This window comes from Aphis gossypii, unplaced genomic scaffold (genome assembly GCF_020184175.1).
Source record: "Aphis gossypii isolate Hap1 unplaced genomic scaffold, ASM2018417v2 Contig00367, whole genome shotgun sequence".
Classification (NCBI taxonomy): domain Eukaryota; kingdom Metazoa; phylum Arthropoda; class Insecta; order Hemiptera; family Aphididae; genus Aphis; species Aphis gossypii.
In genome coordinates this window covers 21966-44089 of record NW_026083080.1, presented here as the reverse complement: position 1 = coordinate 44089, position 22124 = coordinate 21966, and the positions used below count along the sequence as shown (strand labels likewise).

The following is a 22124-nucleotide window of genomic DNA, read 5'->3' as shown; positions in this document are numbered from 1 at the left end:
ATTATAGAAGATTTAGAGGATAGATGTTTATATTTTCCAAACATACGTCAATGTTTATTTATTCTAGCACTATTACTAGTTACAACATCTACAAGTGAGAGATATTTTTCAATTCTGAAGAGTATTAAACATTGTATTTTAGAATGACTGTTATTGGGGCCTATCATTATTTTTCATCTTTTTATGACCCTAAGAACATACCTTCTTGATTCTTCATCGTATATGCTTTTCAACGGTATATTTTCTGTAGCTGCTCGTTGTTTTAAAACTGCTCGGAAATTAGAGATCAAGTCCTGGTTATTGATCCCTTGTTCTCTACCATGACCTCTGTGTGGTTTGACCATAACGAATGTACCATTTTCCAATCTTTTTATAGAACCGTTACAAAAATGTGTACGAGCTTTAATGCATTTAAAATAACTGAAATATTAAAAATAAATAATTACAATAACTGCATGTTTATTTTAAATTCATAAATACTTATAATAATAATGACAGGTCTTATATTATTACCTATGTTGAAAATGACATATTAACTGAAAAAACATCACTATTGCAAAGGTAATACAATTGAATATTGGAATTTTAATAGGTATAACAAAAAATATTTAAGTGAAATGAATAAATTGTGCAAAATTAATATAATTTAAGTTGGCATAATAACTAGGTATTTATAATTAATCATACTTACGTGATTCTATTTCGACTGCCATTATTATTATATTTGTACCCATCATTGGGGTCCATTTTTAATTTTAATTATTTAAAACAAAATTAATTTAGGTATACAGTATACACTATACAAATGTATAAAAAATATTTAATTTGACACAATCACAATTAATACACGAACAAAGACCTTAAAGAAAAACAAATCTCGAGTGACGTGGCTCGTAAGATTATCGAAAGTCGATAAAGGGCAGATCGCAAATGACAGTGGCGAGACGTCTAAAAGTCTTAACTGTTGCGACATATAGTGGGATGAAAAATAACCCACCATTTATAATGATTTTTTCCAGTACCTAGTTCAAAACCATTTCTCAGCAATACATTTTACAATTATTTGTTCAGAATCCTATCCCACAGAGTTAAAGATTTTACATTAGTCGTTTCCCTGAAGTCTTGAAACTGGTTTTTGAGAAGTTTTATGCCACCAAAGTCGTTTGTGGAGACTGTTTTGGTTCAATTATATAAATCCTAGAAATGAACGATTCATAACTATATAGATAAGCAATATGAAGATTATTATTAATATTACTCACTATGTATTACTCAATTAGACACAATAACCTAATTAAAAGACAAAGCTATATTTGCGTTCAAAAAACTTAACATTTTTATTACCTATATATTTCACATAGGTAGGTATTAAATAAAAATATATGTGCCTATAACGTTGTATCTATAACGGAGTATTAACTTATACAACTTATATGACTTGTATAACTTATAAATGTTTACGTCTTTAAGTGGATCGCAATTCGCAGAACACGTATTTTGCATACATTTTAGACTAATAATCATGGGCGTAGGTAGGAAATATTTTCGGAGGGGGTTTTTGTCTAAATCTATATTAATATGATAAAATAAGAATCAGTTATTTGTATATATTAAATAATATAATAATAATTATAATTATTATAATATAATAATAATAATTAATAATTATAAATAATATAATAATAATTAATAATTATAAATAATAATATAATAATATTAAATAATACAATTGAATACCCATGGTCAATACAATATTTTGTCCATATAATTTACAAATTAAAAAAAAAAAAAAAAAATTATAAGATAAAACTTTGTTTTCTTGGTTGAAGTTTAAAAATATTAATCACTTCTTCCGGGTCAATATTAATTTCACGATGAACACTTAGCAAAGCAAGTCCAGTTAATCGTTCAATTCCTGTAGAATTTCTCAAGTATGATTTAATACGTCGTAATGTTGAAAAAGTTCTTTCTGCAGTGGTAGTTGATACGGGAAGTGTAGAAATAATAGTTAACAATTGTTTTATATTTGGAAAAAAATCAGAATCACATTTTAAAAATGCTTCAAATGCCGAGGATGGCCTACAATCTTCTTTTTCTTTAACCCATTTGGATTTCCACAGTAAATATTCTGAATTAAACTGTTGATGATCCGAAAGTATTGTCTTGTAAAAATCCCATAAATTAAAAACATCTTTCTCATTTGTAAAAACAACTTTATTCGGCATAATATTTTGAAAAGATAAAATTAAATCATGATGATGTTCAAACTTACTTTTTAAATGTGTTATAGAATGATCAAGAAACGGTATAAAAAGTGCTTTTCTATAATATTCTTCCGGCGTAGATTCTGTATAATTATCTCGATTAATTTGTTTTTTTGATAATCTTGGTACGCTCATTGTGCCACCTACATCAGTTAAAGTTTTCGAAGCCGTAATAAATATTAGGTTAAATTCCACCTCAGCATTTTGACGAAGAGTATTTAATGAATCAATGACAACTTGAACATGATCACATGCTTTGGTAAGATCACAATCAATTTTTTGTAAATATTTACAGAGTGGAAGTGTAAAAGTAAAAACTTTTTCAGTTACTTTTAATGCCAATATGAAATCAGGTTTGATAATAGTTGCCAGAAATTGATGTGCTTTTTGTGATGTTTCATTATTTATTACTTCTTGGAGTTCTTCTAAAGTATGTATTATTGGAATGTACATTTCATGAAATCGTTTTATGGATTCGTGCTTTTGAACCCATCTGGTTTCACACATTGAAATTAATCTATCATGATTGGACTCTGGTAAAGAAGATTTAATATGTGTTTTTAATATATTAGTGCGTTGGGCAGATTTTTTAAAAAATGATGTAATAGACTTAACAGTACCCATGCAGTTTCTAATCATTTGAATTTGACAGGCATAACCAATTGCTAAATTTAGGGAATGAGCGCTACAATGCACATACAAGGCTTTTGGATATTCAGAACGAATAATAGTTTGTGCACCGTTCAAATGACCACTCATTGATGCTGCTCCATCGTAGCCTTGTCCAATCATATAATTTAAATTAATTCCATTTTCTTTTAGTCGTGTTATAATTGTTAATGCTAATCTACGGCTCGTCATGTCATGAACAGGAATGAATTCGAGGAAATCTTCACGAATTACATTATTAATTAAATCTATAGATCTTAAACATAACGACATTTGTTCAACATTAGATATATCGGTTGTTTCGTCAGCTAGAACCGCAAAATATTTAGAATCGTTTATATTATCTACAATTTTCTTTTTAATAATTTTACTACATATATCAACGAATTAATTTTGAATAGAGGGACTTGTATATTGTAATCTACTATTGTCGTTAATAAAATGATCTTCTAAGACAGTATCGCCTGCATCAACTCGAAATCGTAAAAGTGATCTAAATGTACCATCGTTTTTATTATCACAGTTAAGAACATTACCAAAATCAATTTTTCCTCTTAATGGAAGCTCTTGTCGACCACACAGTATTATTGTTTTTACAATTGAAGTTAATTTTTTCTTATTTATTTCAGCTTGACGTGCTCGTTCAGTATTTAATATATTGATAACACTTATTTGTTTTCCATTAATTACAGAAAGAAAGTTATCAACCATTATTTTACAAGTACCTACTATGATAGTCAGTCTTTTCATGTTTATTAAATATTTCTTTTGCTTTTCTCCAATTATTGAAGCTTTTTGAAACAAAATTACTTAGTTTTTGATTATTGCCTTTACCAGAAACGTCTTTCGCAAAAATTAAACAGTATTTACAATAAATTCCGTTTTCAATTTTTGAATATAAAATCCAAGGGAATTGATCAATCCACTGTATTTGAAATTTTAGATTACGTATGCTTTCTATAGGAAAATAACCTGGGGGTATCCAAAAATTGGTTAAAATTAATTTGCGTTCCGCGTCAGTCAAAATTTTATTTACAAAAAAAGATATATCATCATTACAAATTAATTTTGAAGATGATTCAATAGTTTTTTCTATAGTTTGTTCTTCATTTATAGTTTCAATAGTTTCTGATAAATTTGAATCAGAGATTTTATTTTTTTTTATAAATGTAGATATTGATGATTGTTTTCTCAACCTCTTCATCGTAGATTTTAAAAGTCTAAAGAATATTACGAGAATATATTTTTAAAATTATTTTATAATGTTTTTATTAAATTAATTTATATTATTTCGTTTAAATAGATTGGTTATTAAATTTAGTAGCAAATGGTCACGACATATAATTAAATATAAAATAACATGAGTACTTACTAGGCTTTATTGTAAAGATTTTTCATTAAAAATTTATTTGCACACTAGTATCTAGTACCTACAAGGCTACATCACACTAACGACTAATTGAACAATATAAAGACTTTAACGGAAACAATAATTGGAGACAACCGCTAGCTGATAATCGCGGTCCGCCGATAAAACCCTTATATATTGAATTTATCTAAATGATTTATGGTATTTATACACTATACCTATTTTGTTATGTTATTACCAACAATTGCAATACAACTAGTATACAATGTAAATTGTGGTTTCCCACAAATTATACCTAGTACCTACATAATATGCTAGTTAATAATATTCTCGAACAAATTCACAAAAAGCTCAAGATTGTTTTATTTAATTTCGGGGGGTGTTTGAACACCCAAAACCCCCCTTACCTACGCCCATGCTAATAATTAAAATTAAGTGGTGGTAAATTACACAAACTTTAATTTTTATACATGTATAATCTATATTTAGGCTTTTAAGAAGTCGATTTTAAATTTTAAAGACCTAAATAAAGGTTTTTGTTTCAAAAATCTCATGAAATAATTGCATTACATTTGTATTTATTGCCAGTTGGGCACATCTGATTTTAAATCAAAAAAGTGATTCCTATCTCTATAGGAATTACTTATAAATGCAACTATTTTTTCGAAATTACAATGGAACAATTGACTATTGCTTTTATAGTAGTATAGTAGATATTTAATCTTTCGCGAAGTAATGTGCGTGCGTGTGCGTTAGTTACCCGACGCGGCATTACAGCGATTTTCTTAAACACACACTAATGTTCATTTACTCACACATAGATATAGATCAAAAGTTTCTGTTATGTGTTATTATTAATTAGTAATTACCTATTCAAAAAACTTCCATGCAGTGATAAACCAAGTGGCAACATTAAAAAAAAAAAAATTCTTAATGTATAAAATTCCCTGTATGTATAAGAATATTTAATATTATGTTAAAATTTAAATAAGGTGGGCAAGTGGGTGTCGTTCTGCTGTACAATAGGTACAATGTATAGGTAACAAGTAGGTCACTGCAATGGATGGTGTTAAATTTGAATACAATGATAGGTACCTATAATATCATTGTATACGGAAAATGACTCTGGGCGAAGACGGTTAGTCAGAGTCAGCCTATGATATATTACTAAGTACCTATATTTGATGATATTATTGTGAATAAAGTAATTTATTTACATATTTACGCGGAACCTTGTTTTAGAATATTAATTAAGTTATTACCAACAAAATACAACTGCGTATAAGTTTGATTAATAGTACAACCCCTTGTGTTTGTCCCTTTAATCTTAGTATATGATGTATTATATAAAATATCAATTTATGTTGGATACATTATATCTCAGCACAATCGTATGATCTAGACTGTTTTTAGTTTCAGGGTGAAACAATATATAATATATAATATTTAACTTTGAAAATAATAGAAATATCACATTTTTTTATATTGATATTAAAACCTGAAAATCTAATACATTGCCTATAGGTACCAAGATACCATAATGCAATGTATAAAGTAATGTTATGTAGATAGGTTAAATACATTAATTTAAACTCAATAATAAATATCAAAAATCGTTTGTCGCCTTTTTTTATAAGAGTTGGCTCAAATTAGACAACAATGGCGGATTTTTTAAAGTTATTATTTAGTTTATTTAATTTATATTTAAAATAATTATTTGTTTTAAGATTTCAATTTTGTATTGAGATTTATTAAGAATCATTTTCCCGAATGCATTGTTTTTTATCGTTGCATTCAAATTTAAAATACCAACCACATTTACAAGTGGTAGACAACTAAATTATCGTGATTATTAGGTGAACTTCCACGGAAAAATAGCCTAAAAATCCAACTTATTGCACATCACCATAAGGTATCTTGTCCGTGGAGCAATGGCGCAATTAGGAAAAATGTTTAGGGGGCTAGCAGCCACAAGACATTTTTTTTAAAAATTATAATATAAATTATATTATTTTTTTTTGAGCGGGCTTTAAGAGATTATGGGGGGCTTATCCCCTTCTATTTTACCGTAGAGCGAAGATATTAGCAACATTACATACTTATAGACGTTATACAATTACCACTATTATCTTTACCTGTCTGGTTCGTCCACAGTATAAAAATTTAAAAAGCCAAGTTACATGTGGTTCAGTCTGATTTGGTTCAATCCAGTCCGACAGTTCTAAATATTTAATAATATACTTATAATATCTATAAAATAATTTTACGTATACATATTACTATATGTCACTAATAGAGAGACACTAACGTTTCTCAACCTGTAGTACGCGTACCACTAGTGGTATGTGGAAAGCTCATAGGTGGACGGTGGTAAGCTAAAAACATCTCCATTTATAAAAAAAATGAAAAGGATCGTTCACATTATAATAATATTAGATATTATTTGATTTATTTGGTATATAATATTGTACATATTTAATCTTCATTTTATGCATTATAATAAACTTATAATATTATTATGATAATTTTAAAGTTTCTAATAAAATTAAATTTCATATAGGTACATGACACAATATGTACAATAATATTTTTGTAAAGCAAAAAAAAACGTTATTTGGTCCAAAGATACAAAAACATTTTCAAACTGTGTAGGTGGTACGCGGATCCCAACGCCAGTGACGTTGAAGAACTCCTGTGCGGACCTCTGATGGACGGCATGCCCGAAGAGGCCGACATGCGACACAGACTCCTAACTCAGGCGGCCGTCAATCGACATGAGCTAATCGGCATGGTGGAATCGATATTGTCAAGGAAGGAAACCGACGAACGCGAGATAGAGGCTGGAAACAGGCTCGGAGCAATCTGAAGTCAGAGCGCGATGAGTCCATTCTAAACCTGCGGGGCAAGATGAAGAACGGCGGTCATTGATGAAGAAAGGCAGCAGGCATACCATTGTCAACCGTTAAACGTCGGAGGTGTCACCGACCACCGCTCTTCATTACCAACTATGACACCACGGGGGGGAAGGACGATCACTGCAGACGCGGAAGGATTAACCAATTGTACATATTATAATTACTGTAAGGGAGTTAGATGGGGAATTGTCCCATCAATTCCTATTGTCCGATGTTATCAAATTATTATAATTTTTTGTAAGGGGGTTAGATGTGGATTGTCCCATCAACCCCCATTGTCCGATATTTTGTTTTATCAATAAGTCCAATAGCAGTCCCCTCCCGGTCGTCGGTTCCAAACTGCAAAAAAAAAAAAGGTGGTACGCGGATATAAAAAAGTTGAGAACAGCAGTATTACTGTATTAGTGCGTATTACGTGTAAAAATATTATACTGGTATATTTAATGTATATTAGGTACTTCAGTACTTGTATAAACATGGAGTTATCAATATGAATAATAAAAAATAATATTCTGTTCTCGTATTTTAACATTTATTATAAGAAAAATAACAAGTACATAATAACAATGCCATCAATGATATTCATCATTAATCAATAATCATAGACAAAAACCTAGACAATTATATTTTGTATATTGTTTATAATGTACTACCTATTCCAATTTGTTAGTTTCATTTTTATAAGTTTCCACGAAACCTTCTGTTTATGGGCTTCAATCCAGCTCCTATTTTTCAAAAAAATGTGTACTATACACTTTATTTACAATGATATTATGACACAGTAACGAAGAGGACCAAGAATTTAAATTTAAATTGATATATTATTCAGTAAAATATGGGACATGACTTTTTATAAATTTAAGAGAGTCAAAATCATAACACAGAAATAACTAAAGGTATCCAACCTTCATAATAATTCATTAACGTTTTCAAAATATCTTATAACTTCTTATAACTTCTTTTATCATTAAACTGATAGATACAACACGCTTTTTTGTATGATGTAACGAATTGGATGAGTTCAAATTTTTAATTATTCTTCAGTTGTATTTAATTATTTTTAGTTTTTACTTATTTAATTGTGGTAATTAGTTAATAATATTATACTATTTTCAATTTTGTATACCTATAATATATTATATAGCCATATAAGGTACCTTAGTAATGTTCATTAAACATTTATTTTATATATCGATAACATTTTGAATAAAAATATGACGAAGTCTTCTTTACGATAGTTGTAGCATGTAGGTATATGATATACTGTATATCTACCAACTACCCAGTGTAGAGAAGTAAATATAAATTTGTTAAAATGTAACTGAAAACAATTCATTTTTGGTAGGTACTATAAGTAATATAAGTATACTACATATTCTGTACTATGTATACTACATTGTACGAATTATAATCTATTTATTTTTGTACTCTTATTCACATAGTACATACTTATCAAATCCGTATACTTCGCACACTTCCGATTTCGAGAACTACCTACACACTTTGTGTCGGGGTTCACTAAAAAATAGGGCCTCATCCTCTCCATTTTCAACTTAAGAAACTGTACTGAACCCACTTCCAAAACCTGGTGCATACTATTATTGAAAAAGTCGCGTACTCACGTCGGTACCTATTAATATTTAGTTTGGTTATTATTCGCTGTTTCATAAGAAATACCTATCCTTTGTCAGCGACCAATATTTATTTTTGTTGACAGTGTATAGTTACATAGATGCTCCACTTGATGGCGTCAGCGTCGTATGTTATACTTTTCCGGAATTTTACGTTCCGTGAGATTACGGTCCATGTCATTTAGTTTTCCGTACAATTACAGTCCAGGAGATTACGGTTTTTGATTTTCCGGGGTATTACGGTCCGTGGTGTTATGGTTCACTATTTTTTAATTCCGGATAATAACAGTCCGGACAATTACGGTCCGCAGTAATTTTTTTTCCGGATTTTTACGGTCCGCGATATTACGGAAAAATTCCGGATTTTTACAGTCCGCCTTATTATTTTCCGGGCATTTACGGCAACCCGGATAGCTGGACAAAGTGAATAATGTTAATACATTTTTTAAATATTGGTGATTAAATAATAAAGAGCATATAAGTTGTCAGCAATGTGTATCGTCTTTGTAGGGATAATGATTTAATATCATTCACTAGTTTACATTCGTTATAAAAGCGTTTATCCGAAAATAGTCCTGGTCTCTCCGTATATAATTAATATAATGTATTATATTACCTGTTCTTGCTATCAACATTCTTAATATTTTTGATCTTATAGTGGCTGATGGTCCAATAATCGGAACTTTTTTCGTCAGTTGGAGATTTAAAATTTATCAAATTGTCATCTTGTTTTACCGTAATAGTATTTATGATATCAATTTCAATTTTTTCATTTTTTAGCAAACTTTCAATATTATCCAAATAAGAAATATTCTAAAACAAAAAAATAAATAAATAAATAAATAAACAAAAATGTTTTTTTACTTTACTGTAAATGTTTTGTTTTACTTACTTTTTTAGCCATTGTTTTGTTCTTATTTGATTTTACTTGTTTTTTATTTTTACCGCGTATGTTTTGTTTTTTCACTGATTTAACCTTGTCATTCATACTCTCATTATTATAATCGTTCTGAAATTAAATAAAATTTGGTAATTAAAAATCTAGTAAAAATATAAATATAAATATACGCTACACCTATTTATTTATATCTTTAAGTATAATACCGAACCAACATAGTTGAGTATTATACAAAATAAAAATATTGTATTTAGTCATCTCCAAAATATAACTAATAAATATAAATTGTATAAAAAACATATTATTTTGTACTTACATCACTTTCGTTCATCAATTCTTCGTTACTACTATTTAATGAGCTAACAAATGACATTTTTTTTTTTATTCAGATATAACTTGTAGCTATTAAGTGGACTTACGTACTGTCTCTTAAAGTGACTAGCTATTTTGTATCGAGTGTTCTATTTATATAAATTTCAGTTGAAGCACACTGAAACGGAAAGGGTAAAATTATATTGTTTGATAGAGATGGTAAATTATGTGCGACTATATATTTTTATTATTTGAGACCAATAATAATAATAATAGCATTGATTATAGAATAACCAGATAAGCCATGCTGTATAAAAAATAGGGGACAATTCTGCGCTGGCGACCACTATGTAGCGCTCTAGTCGTCGCGCTGTCGTCGGTAGAGGTACCACCTCGCCATAGGTGATATCATTGATTATATAAACTATAGATTGCTCACTGAGCGAGTTTTCGGTGGCGTAGTATAAAACTCTCGCTAGATGGCGATAAGATTTAACAATACTAATAAGTTCCTATTTTATTATTGTCAACATCACTAAGAAAGTGCAGGGTGCGGGGATAACTGGTTTTTAACGTCATTAGCCATGCCAAACAATTATATTATATTATTGTTATTTGGAATACCTAGGTATCTAGTGTAAATAATTATTAAATAAAACGATCGTCGACCACAATAAGGTTGAAAGCAAATATTAGTCAAAAATAACTATATTATTATTTAAATAATACCATATATTTAAACTCAAAATACATTTTTATTATTTTATATACACTTATTGAATAATAATAGGTATAATGATATAAAACTATATAATATACATTTTAAAAAATTATAAAATTAGTTATTGATTCTGCAGAACACGCAATTTAGCTACATTTTGTACACATTTTCTTTCCCTGATTTTTGTGTTTTCCAACTTACACTCTTTGAATAATTTTGTTCTAAAAAGCAATTCAATTATGTATGTATAGTGGTCAATGCATTTTGTTTTTTGAAAGTTTGGAAATTTTATAGTAATTATTGCATTTGCCTTTTCTTTTAGTTGAAATACAATTTTTTTAGAACTTTTGATTATCGGAAACCATTTCTCAAAAACATCCAAGCAAATGTTAACAATTTTTAAAAGCTGAATTGAAGGAGCCTTAAGTCCTTGAATAGGGCCAACATGATCATATGTTTTATACATTATCAAAAGTAGTGATTCGTCGTTTAAATTTGTTTTGCTTATAATTAAATTTAATTCACAATCACTACAATTAAATTGATCCAGACATTTTTTTGCTAAGTAACCGGCGAAATAAGTTACTGAACATGTTTCCAGAGATAATTGATTACTATTATTGCTCAATGGGCTGTTATTGCTCAAAATTGGCGAATTGCTTGAGTTGGAATCTGTTTCGTTACAATTATTTTCTTCTATTGCAGGTAAATCAGTCAATTCTTTATTATTCTCTACACCAATATCTTTAAGTACATCCACAGTCAGAAATTCGCCATCATCAGTTTCGCAGTTGCTACAGCTTGAATTACATCTCATTAAACTAAATGAGCATATATTCCCGAAACAGCACCTAAATAATCTAGCTGTTGGATTTCTATTATAGGTACCTAAAAAAATATTTATATTAATAAAAAAATAGGAAATTAACAACATAAAAAATGAGATTTTATTTATTTTAAATTAAATAAAAATTAAATACTGATTGTGACATAATAGAAATATATACCCGTTTTTTTGACGCATAATTGAAAACAAATTTTCCAACGCATCTTGCGTAAGTCGGTTAGTCATAATGAAATATTCTTGTTTTGGGTTGTCGTTCATTATTTCCAATTTTTCGGACTCGTACATTTGACGTATAGCAGTAGTTGTCCATAGAATCCCTATAAAACATGGCGGTGTGCTGATTTTTTTTGTTCTGTGACATATTTTTCGAGCATTTTGAAACATAGAATTAGCGTTTTCCAAATTTTCCAATACTTGTGGATTTCGGTCACACATTGGCCTTTTATTAGAATTTAAATCATATATATGTTTACTGTTGGCAGAGTCAAACATATTATTTACAATATCGATAAAGTTAGCAGTGTTATACGCAGTCGATGATTTTAATTCTCCGGTTGCAATACAGGTTTTTATTGCTGCGGAAACAGTATGACTTAATAATTGAATCGCCAATTTGCAATTCATTTTTTGAAATGGATTAGGTGCCAAATGAGTTGGTGTAATATTTACCATTGCTCTAGCTGTATTTTTAACATCTATATTGTAAGTTGTTTTAATATCGTTTATTGACACAATTTTATTTTTACCGATTTCAAAATCTACATTCAATAAATTATTTCTTAGGCTTTTGACTAAATGTGGCATATCATATATTAGAAATAATTTCGTATTACTTATAATAGTATATGGGTCTTTTTCTGTTCCTCCAAGTAGTTTAAACAAACGTTGATTTTGAGTACCCTGATCACAAATAATGCAAGTCGGCAATAATTCAAAATTTAATATAGTTTCGACGCAATTTTTAACAATCGTTATTAAGTCATCTCCTTTTATACCATTACCGGTAAAAAAATAACACAGTGGAAATTTCCAGTTCTTATAAATGCCACTACCATGAACACTAATGCTTGAGAACCTAATTTGTTAGTTCGTCCTAATGCCCCCAAATCTTCAAAACCTTCGATTTCATCTAAAATTTTATTATATTCAATATATTTCATAATTGCTACTTCGTCCAATAAAATCGCACACTTTTTTTCATTGTCTTTCATTTCTGAAATTTTTAATTTAATTTGCTCCATGTATTTTAAAGGAAATCCAGTTGAATAATTAATAGAGTTCAACCAACGTCTAATGGTACTCTCACCAGGTAATATTATATCATTTCTACGCATAAATTTATACGTCGCAGGAGATTTATAGTACAATGAAAGTGCAATTTTTTTTTCGTTTATTAACCACTTCTTACGCTATTTATGTAATAATTGCATAGATACGACACTTTTAGAATTTTCCGAAGAAAATTTTAACATCTCAAATATACTATGTATATTAATTGATTTATTTTTATACATTTTTTTTTTTAATGAACCAATTGTGGTGCTTTTTATTTTAAGTAATCTTTTTAGATTAGTTATTTTATTTTGTAAAATATTATTTTTACACAAAAGTTTTTTGGTTTCATTTATTTTGACTTTGTTAGTTTTTTTTACTTTATTTAGCGGACTTGGTAATTCAATCAATTGAGATACAAACGTTTTCGAAGCTGGTGATATCGTAGGTGGTGTTTTGTCAAGTATTATCAAATTTGGAGTCCGAATTTCTACATTTCTACTGTACTTTATTTTTGGTGATAATACTTTAATTGTTTCGGGTGAAACTGAGTTGAAAATATCATTCCCTATAGTAAAAAAATATAATTTCTGAATTTTAAAATTTGTACCTAAATATATAAGTATAGTCGGTATAGACAATTATATTTCCTACCTTCAAATATTTGGTTTGTGTTGAACCGTTTTTGTTTTATTGGAGTCGTATTAACCGTCTCATCAACGCGTACTAATGAATCTAAAGTCATATATGAATGTATATGTTTTTTGAACTAAAATCTAATACTTTTTATAATTAAATTTTCTTTTACCTTCAATATTAGATTGATTTATAGTATTCCACTTCCAAGATTTTGGAGAGTGCCCAAGTAACAATTTTCAATCGTACAGATTGATAAATATTTAATTTTCATTAAATTCTTAATGTTAAATTTTTAATATTGTTCAGTAACTAATTAAATATTTGAAAATTAATATTTGTATTGTAATATATTTATATATTTATAAAATATTAACTTTAAAATATATTTAACTTAACTATTATTCAATATTTAACAATAATTAAAAATAAATAAATATCAATGTTAATTAATAGTGTTTTAATAAATATTTAAAAATTATATTTAATAAATAACCACATAGTATTATTAGCTAATTGAGTATATCTAAAAACCTAAGGAATATGTACTCAAAAATATGCATTTATGCTCTTATTTTGTAGGAATATGCCCTTTAAAATAAAAAATATGCAAAAATAAATCGATTAAAAAAGTATTTTATTTACATTATTTTTTATATAGGTATTTACATAAAATGATATTATTTTTTATATTTTATTTTTTGAAGTTATTTGAACGTATTTGAAAAATTACTATTAAATTATGTGACTAAACATACCAAAAGCATTCGCATTACATTGTACATTTATGTACTAGGTAGGTACGAATGTTTTTTTTAGATTTTCGAATGAAAAAAGAAAACGACTTCATCAAATTACACTCTCTATCTTTTTTTGCAATTTTTTGATTTTACCCTAAGATTGCTTAAAAACAAAAAAAAAACGATTCTGCGTAAATGCGTTTTATCTATGTTAAGCGTGGGTCAGAGAGAGAAAATAAATAGTGCGCTGACATCCTATTAATTCCAGTAGCGGCTCGTGAGTTAATATTCTGGGGAGACTTAAAATTATTTAACATAAACTACGTACAACAACGAACAAAAAAAACCCTGTTATTGAAAATCTAATAATATTATAGTATCACATATTTAGTTAATATTTTTAAGTTTAATTTGATTTTTTTGTTCGTAAGTTAAAGTATTAAAACCACTAATTAATAATATGTCTATTATATTGTCTTTTTGCATTTTTAAAATAATTAGAAATATAACAAATATCAAATAGAAAATAGTATAAAACCCTGTAGTAATCGTGTTATAGTTATTAAATCATAAAAATGCATTAAATTATGACAGCGACTAAGAACGGCGAGCGGTACGGCAATATTATTGTCGTGAACCCAGTCTCAATTGTCTATAATACGCAGCTTATTCTCCCTGCTCCCTCCGGCCCTCCATCAAACTGGCCGTACCATTTTACGTCATGTTATGATTGAAACTGTCGGGCGGCAGTTTCACTGTAACGGCGACCGTCACCGTCATCGATAAAACTAATATAGCATTTCTATTAAAATAACTATTTAAAGGTTTTAGACTTGGTTGCTTTCAATTTATAATAATAAACAAAGAAAACGATATAAATTACATAATATTATATTTTCAATTCGAAAAAAAATATTTTTATGCATTATTATTTTAATTAATTATTATTTACAAGTAACTGGGTTTTTTTAAGGGGGAGACTCAGTCTCAAAGTCTCCCCTGACGAGCCGCCCCTGATTAATTCATAGTGAGATACCAATCTGATTATTTAAATGATCTACACAAATAATCAAATTTCAAAATGTTATAATTCAAAAACGAATGATATGCTTCAAGTTGTGACTCTTATTTAATATACCTAACGAAATATACATTATTATTGTCTGTGTGACGACGTGACGTACTGACGCTTATATTTTCCATGTTTTATTATCAATCACAATTCATGAACAATCTATTTTTATACTACCAATACTACGTATCACCGCGGATTGTCCCGTTATAAATATAACTCATAATACACAAATAATAATATATTAATATATTATGATGTTATCAATCAACAATTAAATGGTAAACGGTATAAAACACTGTAAAGTGTAAATAATATGCGAAGTTTATAATTTATCTATGTCTATCTCCGCCATTACTAGTTTTTCGTATGCTGTGAATTTCGGATTGTCATCGTCATTCGTCATTATTCTTTTATTGAAAAATTAGTGGCTGAGTTTTCGACAAGTGGATACACAATAATATTGTCATTTGTCACCGGTATGTAATATAATATCATTATGATTATTGGGCCCGTTTCATAGCCAAGCGTTTTTCGATTTACATCTTAGTATAGATAGTCCGATAGTCGTCGACGGCACAATGGCGCAAAATGGCCATACATGAGTTCAAGCAAGTCAGCGAGTACAAACTTATACAATGTAAATCGAAAAACTATATAGCATATGATACGTATGCGTGGCTGTTAAACGGCCGTACATATTATAATTCTTTTCATTTTACTATATTTCTATTTTTATTCCAGTCTCAAGACTACTTTAAGTACCTATCAAGTTCACAGTTGACGCCAAGGAACCGTTGAGGACCTACCAGTTTTAATCATATGTTGTAGTATTGTTATTGGTTAGTACCTAGGAGATTATTATTATTTTATTGTTTTTTATGTTGTCAAGTCATACTATTAGTGTCAATTGTATACTTAATTTGTATTTATACCATAGTAGCATTGTTGTTGTTGATAATCAGTAATTTTTTAATGCCCTCTTTATTTTATTACTTATTATTGTTATTAAGTACAATGTTTTTAGGTAGATAGGTACATACACTGTTTTTGTAATATTTATCTTAAAAAATGCCTTTTGCTTTAAGTAAGTCTACTAAACGTAGGCGATGTTTAGAAGAGATCGAGGAGTTAGGTTTAGCCATTGATAGCAATCCTTCTTGCAATAACCATGATGGTAATGATCAACCTAGTTCATCCGAACAGCATATATCACATAACCTATCTAATAATATAAGTAATGATTGTGATCCTACTCCTATTTTTTTTGCAAGTAATGATAATAAAGACATTGATCAAAACTTAATAGCTGACATTAATCTAAATAGTACAAATATTTTTGTTTCTAATTTTTCATCAGATTCTGATTATAGTGATTCAGACTATAGTGAAAAAGTGTTAACTAACATTACTAAATGGGCTATTCAACATAAAATATCAAACTTAGCTTTATCTGATTTGTTAAAAGTATTGAAAACTAATCATAAATGTTTTGATTATTTTCCAATAGATGCCAGAACATTATTAAAAACTAATGTTAGTAAACAGCCCTTACAAATTCAAAATATGAATCCTGGTATTTTTCATTATTTTGGATTAGCGAATGGCATAAAATCGGTCATTGGTTCAAATGTATTTTCTGATGACACAATTAAATTACAATTAGGAATAGATGGTTTACCTTTGACTAAATCTACCAATAGCCAATTTTGGCCAATTCTTTGCTTTATTTCTAATTTTAATAATACTAAGTCATGTGTGTTTTTGGTTGGTCTGTATTGGGGTACAGAAAAGCCACATGATAGTAATTTGTTTTTATCACAATTAGTAGTTGAATTAAAAGGATTGTGTATTGATGGTATTGATCTACCTGTAGGTAAAAAAAAAGTCTATGTTGAAGCTATTTGTGCTGATGCCCCAGCTATAAGTTATATATTAAGGACCAAAGGGCATACAGGGTTTTCTTCTTGCATTAGGTGTTCAATTACAGGAGTATTTTTAGAAAGAAGGGTTAGTTTTCGTGAGACCGTTTTCAAAAAGCGTACTCATGAAGAATTTCTTAACAGGCAAGATGAAGACTATCAAGTTCATAACACTATTTCCATTTTGTCCGAAGTACCCAATATAGACATGGTATATAGCTTTCCACTGGATTATATGCATTCGGTTTGTTTGGGAGTTGTTAAAAAAAATATTTTGTTATGGTTGGGTATTTTGAAAAACTCGCCATTATTAGTTCGATTACCAAGCCAGAGTGTTAAATTAATATCAAATAGACTATTGCATTTAAAATCAAACATAACTCGTGATTTTGCTAGGGTTCCAAGAGGGCTAAATGAAGTTTTGAGATGGAAAGCTACAGAGTTTAGGACTTTCATATTGTATACAGGGCCTGTAGTACTTAAATCTATTATTAGTCCTGAATGTTATGAACATTTTCTATGTTTACACGTGTCTATGACTGTTCTTTTAAGTCCCTCTCATGGATATCTTTTAAATTTTATTGATAAGCTATTGACTTACTATGTAAAAAAATTTGGTGAAATTTATGGAGAAGAATTTTTGTCTCATAATTTGCATGCACTTGTCCATCTCTGTGATGACTATAACAAATTTGGGCCACTTGATAACTGTTCTTGTTTCATGTTTGAAAATTTCATGCAGTTTTTAAAAAAAATGGTTAGAAGCAAAGCTAGACCTTTAGAGCAAGTTATTAAGCGTAACGAAGAATTTAAAAAGTTTGGTAGACTTGAAATGACTTGTACTCAAATAACAGATAATGAATGTAAAAATATACATAATGAAGGACCATTAATTGAAGGCTGTTCATCACCACAATTCAAAATTGTATGTATGAAAAATGTTCTGGTCAAGATAAGATCATTATCTGATTGTTTTATTGGATATTTTGGCAGTAACAAAAATCTTATTATTATGAAAGTTTTAAATGTTTGTTATCATCATGAAAGTCAAGCAAATGTATTTTTGGGAAAGATTTTCAATACTGTTAAACCCTTTTATACTAAACCCATAGATAGTTTAAAGTTAGGAATTGCTTCCGTTTCTGATTTGTCAGATGATTTAATGATATGCAACATAAATAAAATTAATTTAAAAAAGTATATGGCACTTGACCTAAATGATGACATTAATATTAAAATTGTTTTTCCGATATTACACTCAAAATAATAATAGTTTTCAAGAATAAATTGTATTTAATTTTAGTTTTTACTTTGAATATTGTATAAACTTATTCTTATATCTATTTATAATAAATTAATTTTATATGATCTGTATGAATTGATTTTTTTTAATTTTAATCTCGATTTTAATACAGCTTATCTGTTATCATGGAGTCATTGCAGTATTCAGTAGTTCATTTTATAAATGAAAACACTGTAGAGGGTGTCCCCAGTAATTGGATTAAGAATAATACCTGTGCCTGGCCGTTAAACCCAAAAAATGCTAGAAAAATGATTGAACAAAAATATCAACCAAATAAAAAAGAATTTAGTTTTTTTAAAATAAGAATGCTTTGTTCCGGTATAAGTGAGTTGTTTTTTTTTTCATTTTCAGTTTATGATAAAATGTCTGTAGTTATAAATAAGTATAACAGCTTATCAAATTAACAATATTAATACTTGGTCTACATTTGATAATAGAAACTTTAGAAGAAGCAAAATTTAAAGCTAAGAAAGCTGAATTAACTTCGGACCTATCTGATGATGATAATAAAAAACGAATAAAAATAAATTCAACAAAGTCTGTGGAGTGTCCTATATACAATTCAGGTAACATAATTAAATTTAATTAAAACTTGTTTTATATGTAAAATATTTTAGTAGTTTTGTCATTATAATATAGTATTAACTTTTTTGAGTATTAAATTAAATATATATAAGGCAATACACTAGTTATTTATAATATTAATATTTATATAATTTTTTAGATTCTGATGGTAGTGTCATTGGTACAGTGAATAGTAAAAACAAGAAAATGCAAACAAATCTGGTAAAAAAAAAAAGTGGTTGGTCTCCCTCTCCAAAAAAAATTGAAGGTATTATTATTGTTTTGACTATAATATGCAATTTAATTAAAACTAATTATCATAATATTATAACCTATTATAATAAATATATAACATTTCAGAAGTTGAACGCACATCTTTCAAAAGGAAACTGACATTTGGTATTGATAATTTAAAGAAAAAAGCTTATCCCCTAGAAAATATTAGTCGTCATTTAAGTCCTTGCAGAAGTTCAGGTAAAATATAACTGTCTAAATGAAATATATGTTGTGGGTTTTGATAATTGGAATATTAAATCACAATATAGGATTATTAAAATTCCAGTAAAACATAAATTAACTTCAAATAAATTTTACTTAAGTATGTTTTATATACTGTCCTATAGATGCTGATAAATCTCCATTGTTAAAAAGAAATAGTATTGATGAAAATAACATCACACAGACATCATTATTCTCACCTGTTATGATTAATTCAGGTATTGGCTGTAAGAAAAATAAAATAATAATGATTGTTTAAAAAAAATTCTAGAAAACCAGGCACTATATATTTACAATTTTTATTTTTGTAATCAATATTAACTAAACAATTGTATTTTATTTCTAGCACATCTGATAGATGCTGAAAAATCTCCGTTGTTTAAAAGAAACAATTTATATGAAAGTAACCACATGCAGACATCATTATTCTTATCACCTGCTATAATTAATTCAGATAATGACAGTAAGAAAAAAAAATGTTTAATAATATTTACACTATATTTACTATTTTTACTTTGAATCTAAGGATCTGAATATTCATTAAAACTTAAAACCATAGTTTTCAGTGTTAAAAAGTAACATAACATTGAAAAAAAAAAATCTAAAATTTATGGTACCTGCTAAACTAGAAATTTACTTATTTTTTAATACTTAATTATAGAATGATATTAAAATAATTAATATAAATCTATAAAAAAAAAATTTTCAGATGGTGAAGAAACATCATTTTTTAACAAAAAACTTACATTTAGATCTGATAATTCTAAAGAAAGAAGAAATCAACTGGAAAATAATAAATACTTAAGTTCTCGCAATAGTCCTGGTAAGGTTCTACATGAATTAATAAAACAAATCATAATAATTTTTGTTTTGTAATAAACATTTGTTTAAATGCCAAACATGAGTACCTCTAATGATTAATGATTATTATTTATTAAAATTATTGTTTTATACCTAATAATCACAAAAGTATCTGAAAAAAAGTTGTATAATAATGTTACAGATTTTTCTAACAATGTAGTAACTTGTGATTTAGAAAAATCAACTGGAAGAAAATCATTTTCATTATGTGAAGATCATGATGCGATCAATGGTAAGTATATTATTGGTTTCATACTCTAGCATTAATTTATAGCATATGTTGTTTTTCACTTTTAGATAAAGAGTTCAAAAAACAAATTATAAGACATGTTATGTATTTCAAAGTAGAGCTGAAACATATTATGAATACTATGACCAATAATCACTATGAATTGTTAGAAAGAGTACAATCAATTGAAAAGTTTCTAGAGGATAAACCAACTAAATTTTATGATCAAACAAATTTAGACATAAACTGTATGTCCGATTGCTCTATGCCAATTAATAATATAATGGAATTAAACACTTTAGAGGACAAAACATTGGGCGATCAAGATTTCAAAAAAGCTTTGGTAAGTATATCATATTTCAAATAACTAGAAATTAAAACAGAATTATAATAATTATATTAATATAATATATTTATAGATAAATGAATTATCACACGTTGGAGGGAAAAATGTAAAAACAGCTGTAAAGAGAATCATGTCAAAATTATTTACAAATTGTTTTCTTGCGGAATATTCATTTACTGGCAAAAAAGGGAAAAAGAAATTTTCCGATTTGTTTATATTTCCAATTATTTTAAGTAAGTATATGAAAAATATAAATCAATTTATTTAACACTTGCAACATATTAAATGTTGAGCACCTGTACTAAATGTTTGCCCATACCCTTTTTTTCACAATTATTGAGACATAAAAATGTTTTTTATAATATTAGCTAATATAAAATAAGTGTTCCTATTAAAATTTTAAAAATTACAAAATAATTTTAATTGTTTTTTAATAATATAATATTAAATTAAAATATTATTATTATTTAAATACTAAGTATTATATTATATTATACCTAATGATTCAATTGGATCAAGGTTCAAAATTACTTCTAATAGTAATCTTAGTTGAGCATGATTTTTTTGTTAACCAATAACTGCTTGTTATGTCGTTACGTTCAATAGTCTGTACTCAGTAGTATAAAAACATTTTTTTTTTTTTAACTTAAATAAAAAATTTAAAATACAAATACCTATCCCCAAAATATTAAAAATGTGTTATAAATAAATAAATTTTATTACATTTGTATCTTTTTAGAAGCAATAAAAAAACAAGTAAAATTCAAAAGTGCCAGTGATCATGAAATTGAAGAACCATTAAAAATATATTTGGCTCAAGCACCCTTTGCGGAAAAACGTTCTAAAATTAATAAAATATAATTAATAATCTATGTTTAATATGCAACACTTTTTTATTTAAAACTAAATAAAGTTTTGTTTTTATCAATTGTAATGTTTTTTATATTTGGTTCAGTAGAAGTATGAAAGTGTGTGAATATTTTAGCTTTCTTACATTATTATTATTTAAATATATTTGCTTATTAAAAAAAATACCTATATTGCTATTTTTACTC

The 22124-nt window shown here is 27.6% G+C and overlaps 2 protein-coding genes across 2 annotated transcripts; one reads left to right on the top strand and one right to left on the bottom strand.

Annotated features, from left to right (window-relative positions):
• Positions 1 to 47: 47 nt before the first annotated feature.
• LOC126553893 (52 kDa repressor of the inhibitor of the protein kinase-like) lies at positions 48 to 4137 on the bottom strand. The gene is made up of 4 exons (XM_050209004.1): positions 3993 to 4137; positions 2273 to 3241; positions 202 to 400; positions 48 to 114 (listed from the first exon to the last, which is right to left on the bottom strand). The coding sequence occupies exons 1-4, from the start codon at positions 4135 to 4137 to the stop codon at positions 48 to 50; spliced, it is 1380 nt and encodes a 459-aa protein (XP_050064961.1).
• Positions 4138 to 19488: 15351 nt separating this feature from the next.
• LOC126553892 (uncharacterized) lies at positions 19489 to 21943 on the top strand (the record flags this gene model as incomplete). The annotated part of the gene is made up of 8 exons (XM_050209003.1): positions 19489 to 19582; positions 19759 to 19860; positions 19992 to 20096; positions 20343 to 20456; positions 20637 to 20726; positions 20792 to 21066; positions 21143 to 21302; positions 21809 to 21943. Coding segments are annotated over 8 exons (1062 nt in total), but the record flags the coding sequence as incomplete, so codon positions are not given.
• Between the last annotated feature and the right edge of the window lie 181 nt (positions 21944 to 22124).

What these genes read in the sequence shown, in the direction of transcription:
- LOC126553893 (XM_050209004.1), bottom strand. Translation starts at nt 4,137, where the DNA reads ATGAAGAGGTTGAGAAAACAATCATCAATATCTACATTTATAAAAAAA. An exon ending in TTCTATAACACATTTAAAAA is followed by an intron (nt 401 to 2,272) that starts GTAAGTTTGAAC and finishes AATGCATTAAAG; the next exon opens with CTCGTACACATTTTTGTAAC. An exon ending in TACGATGAAGAATCAAGAAG is followed by an intron (nt 115 to 201) that starts GTATGTTCTTAG and finishes AATACTCTTCAG; the next exon opens with AATTGAAAAATATCTCTCAC.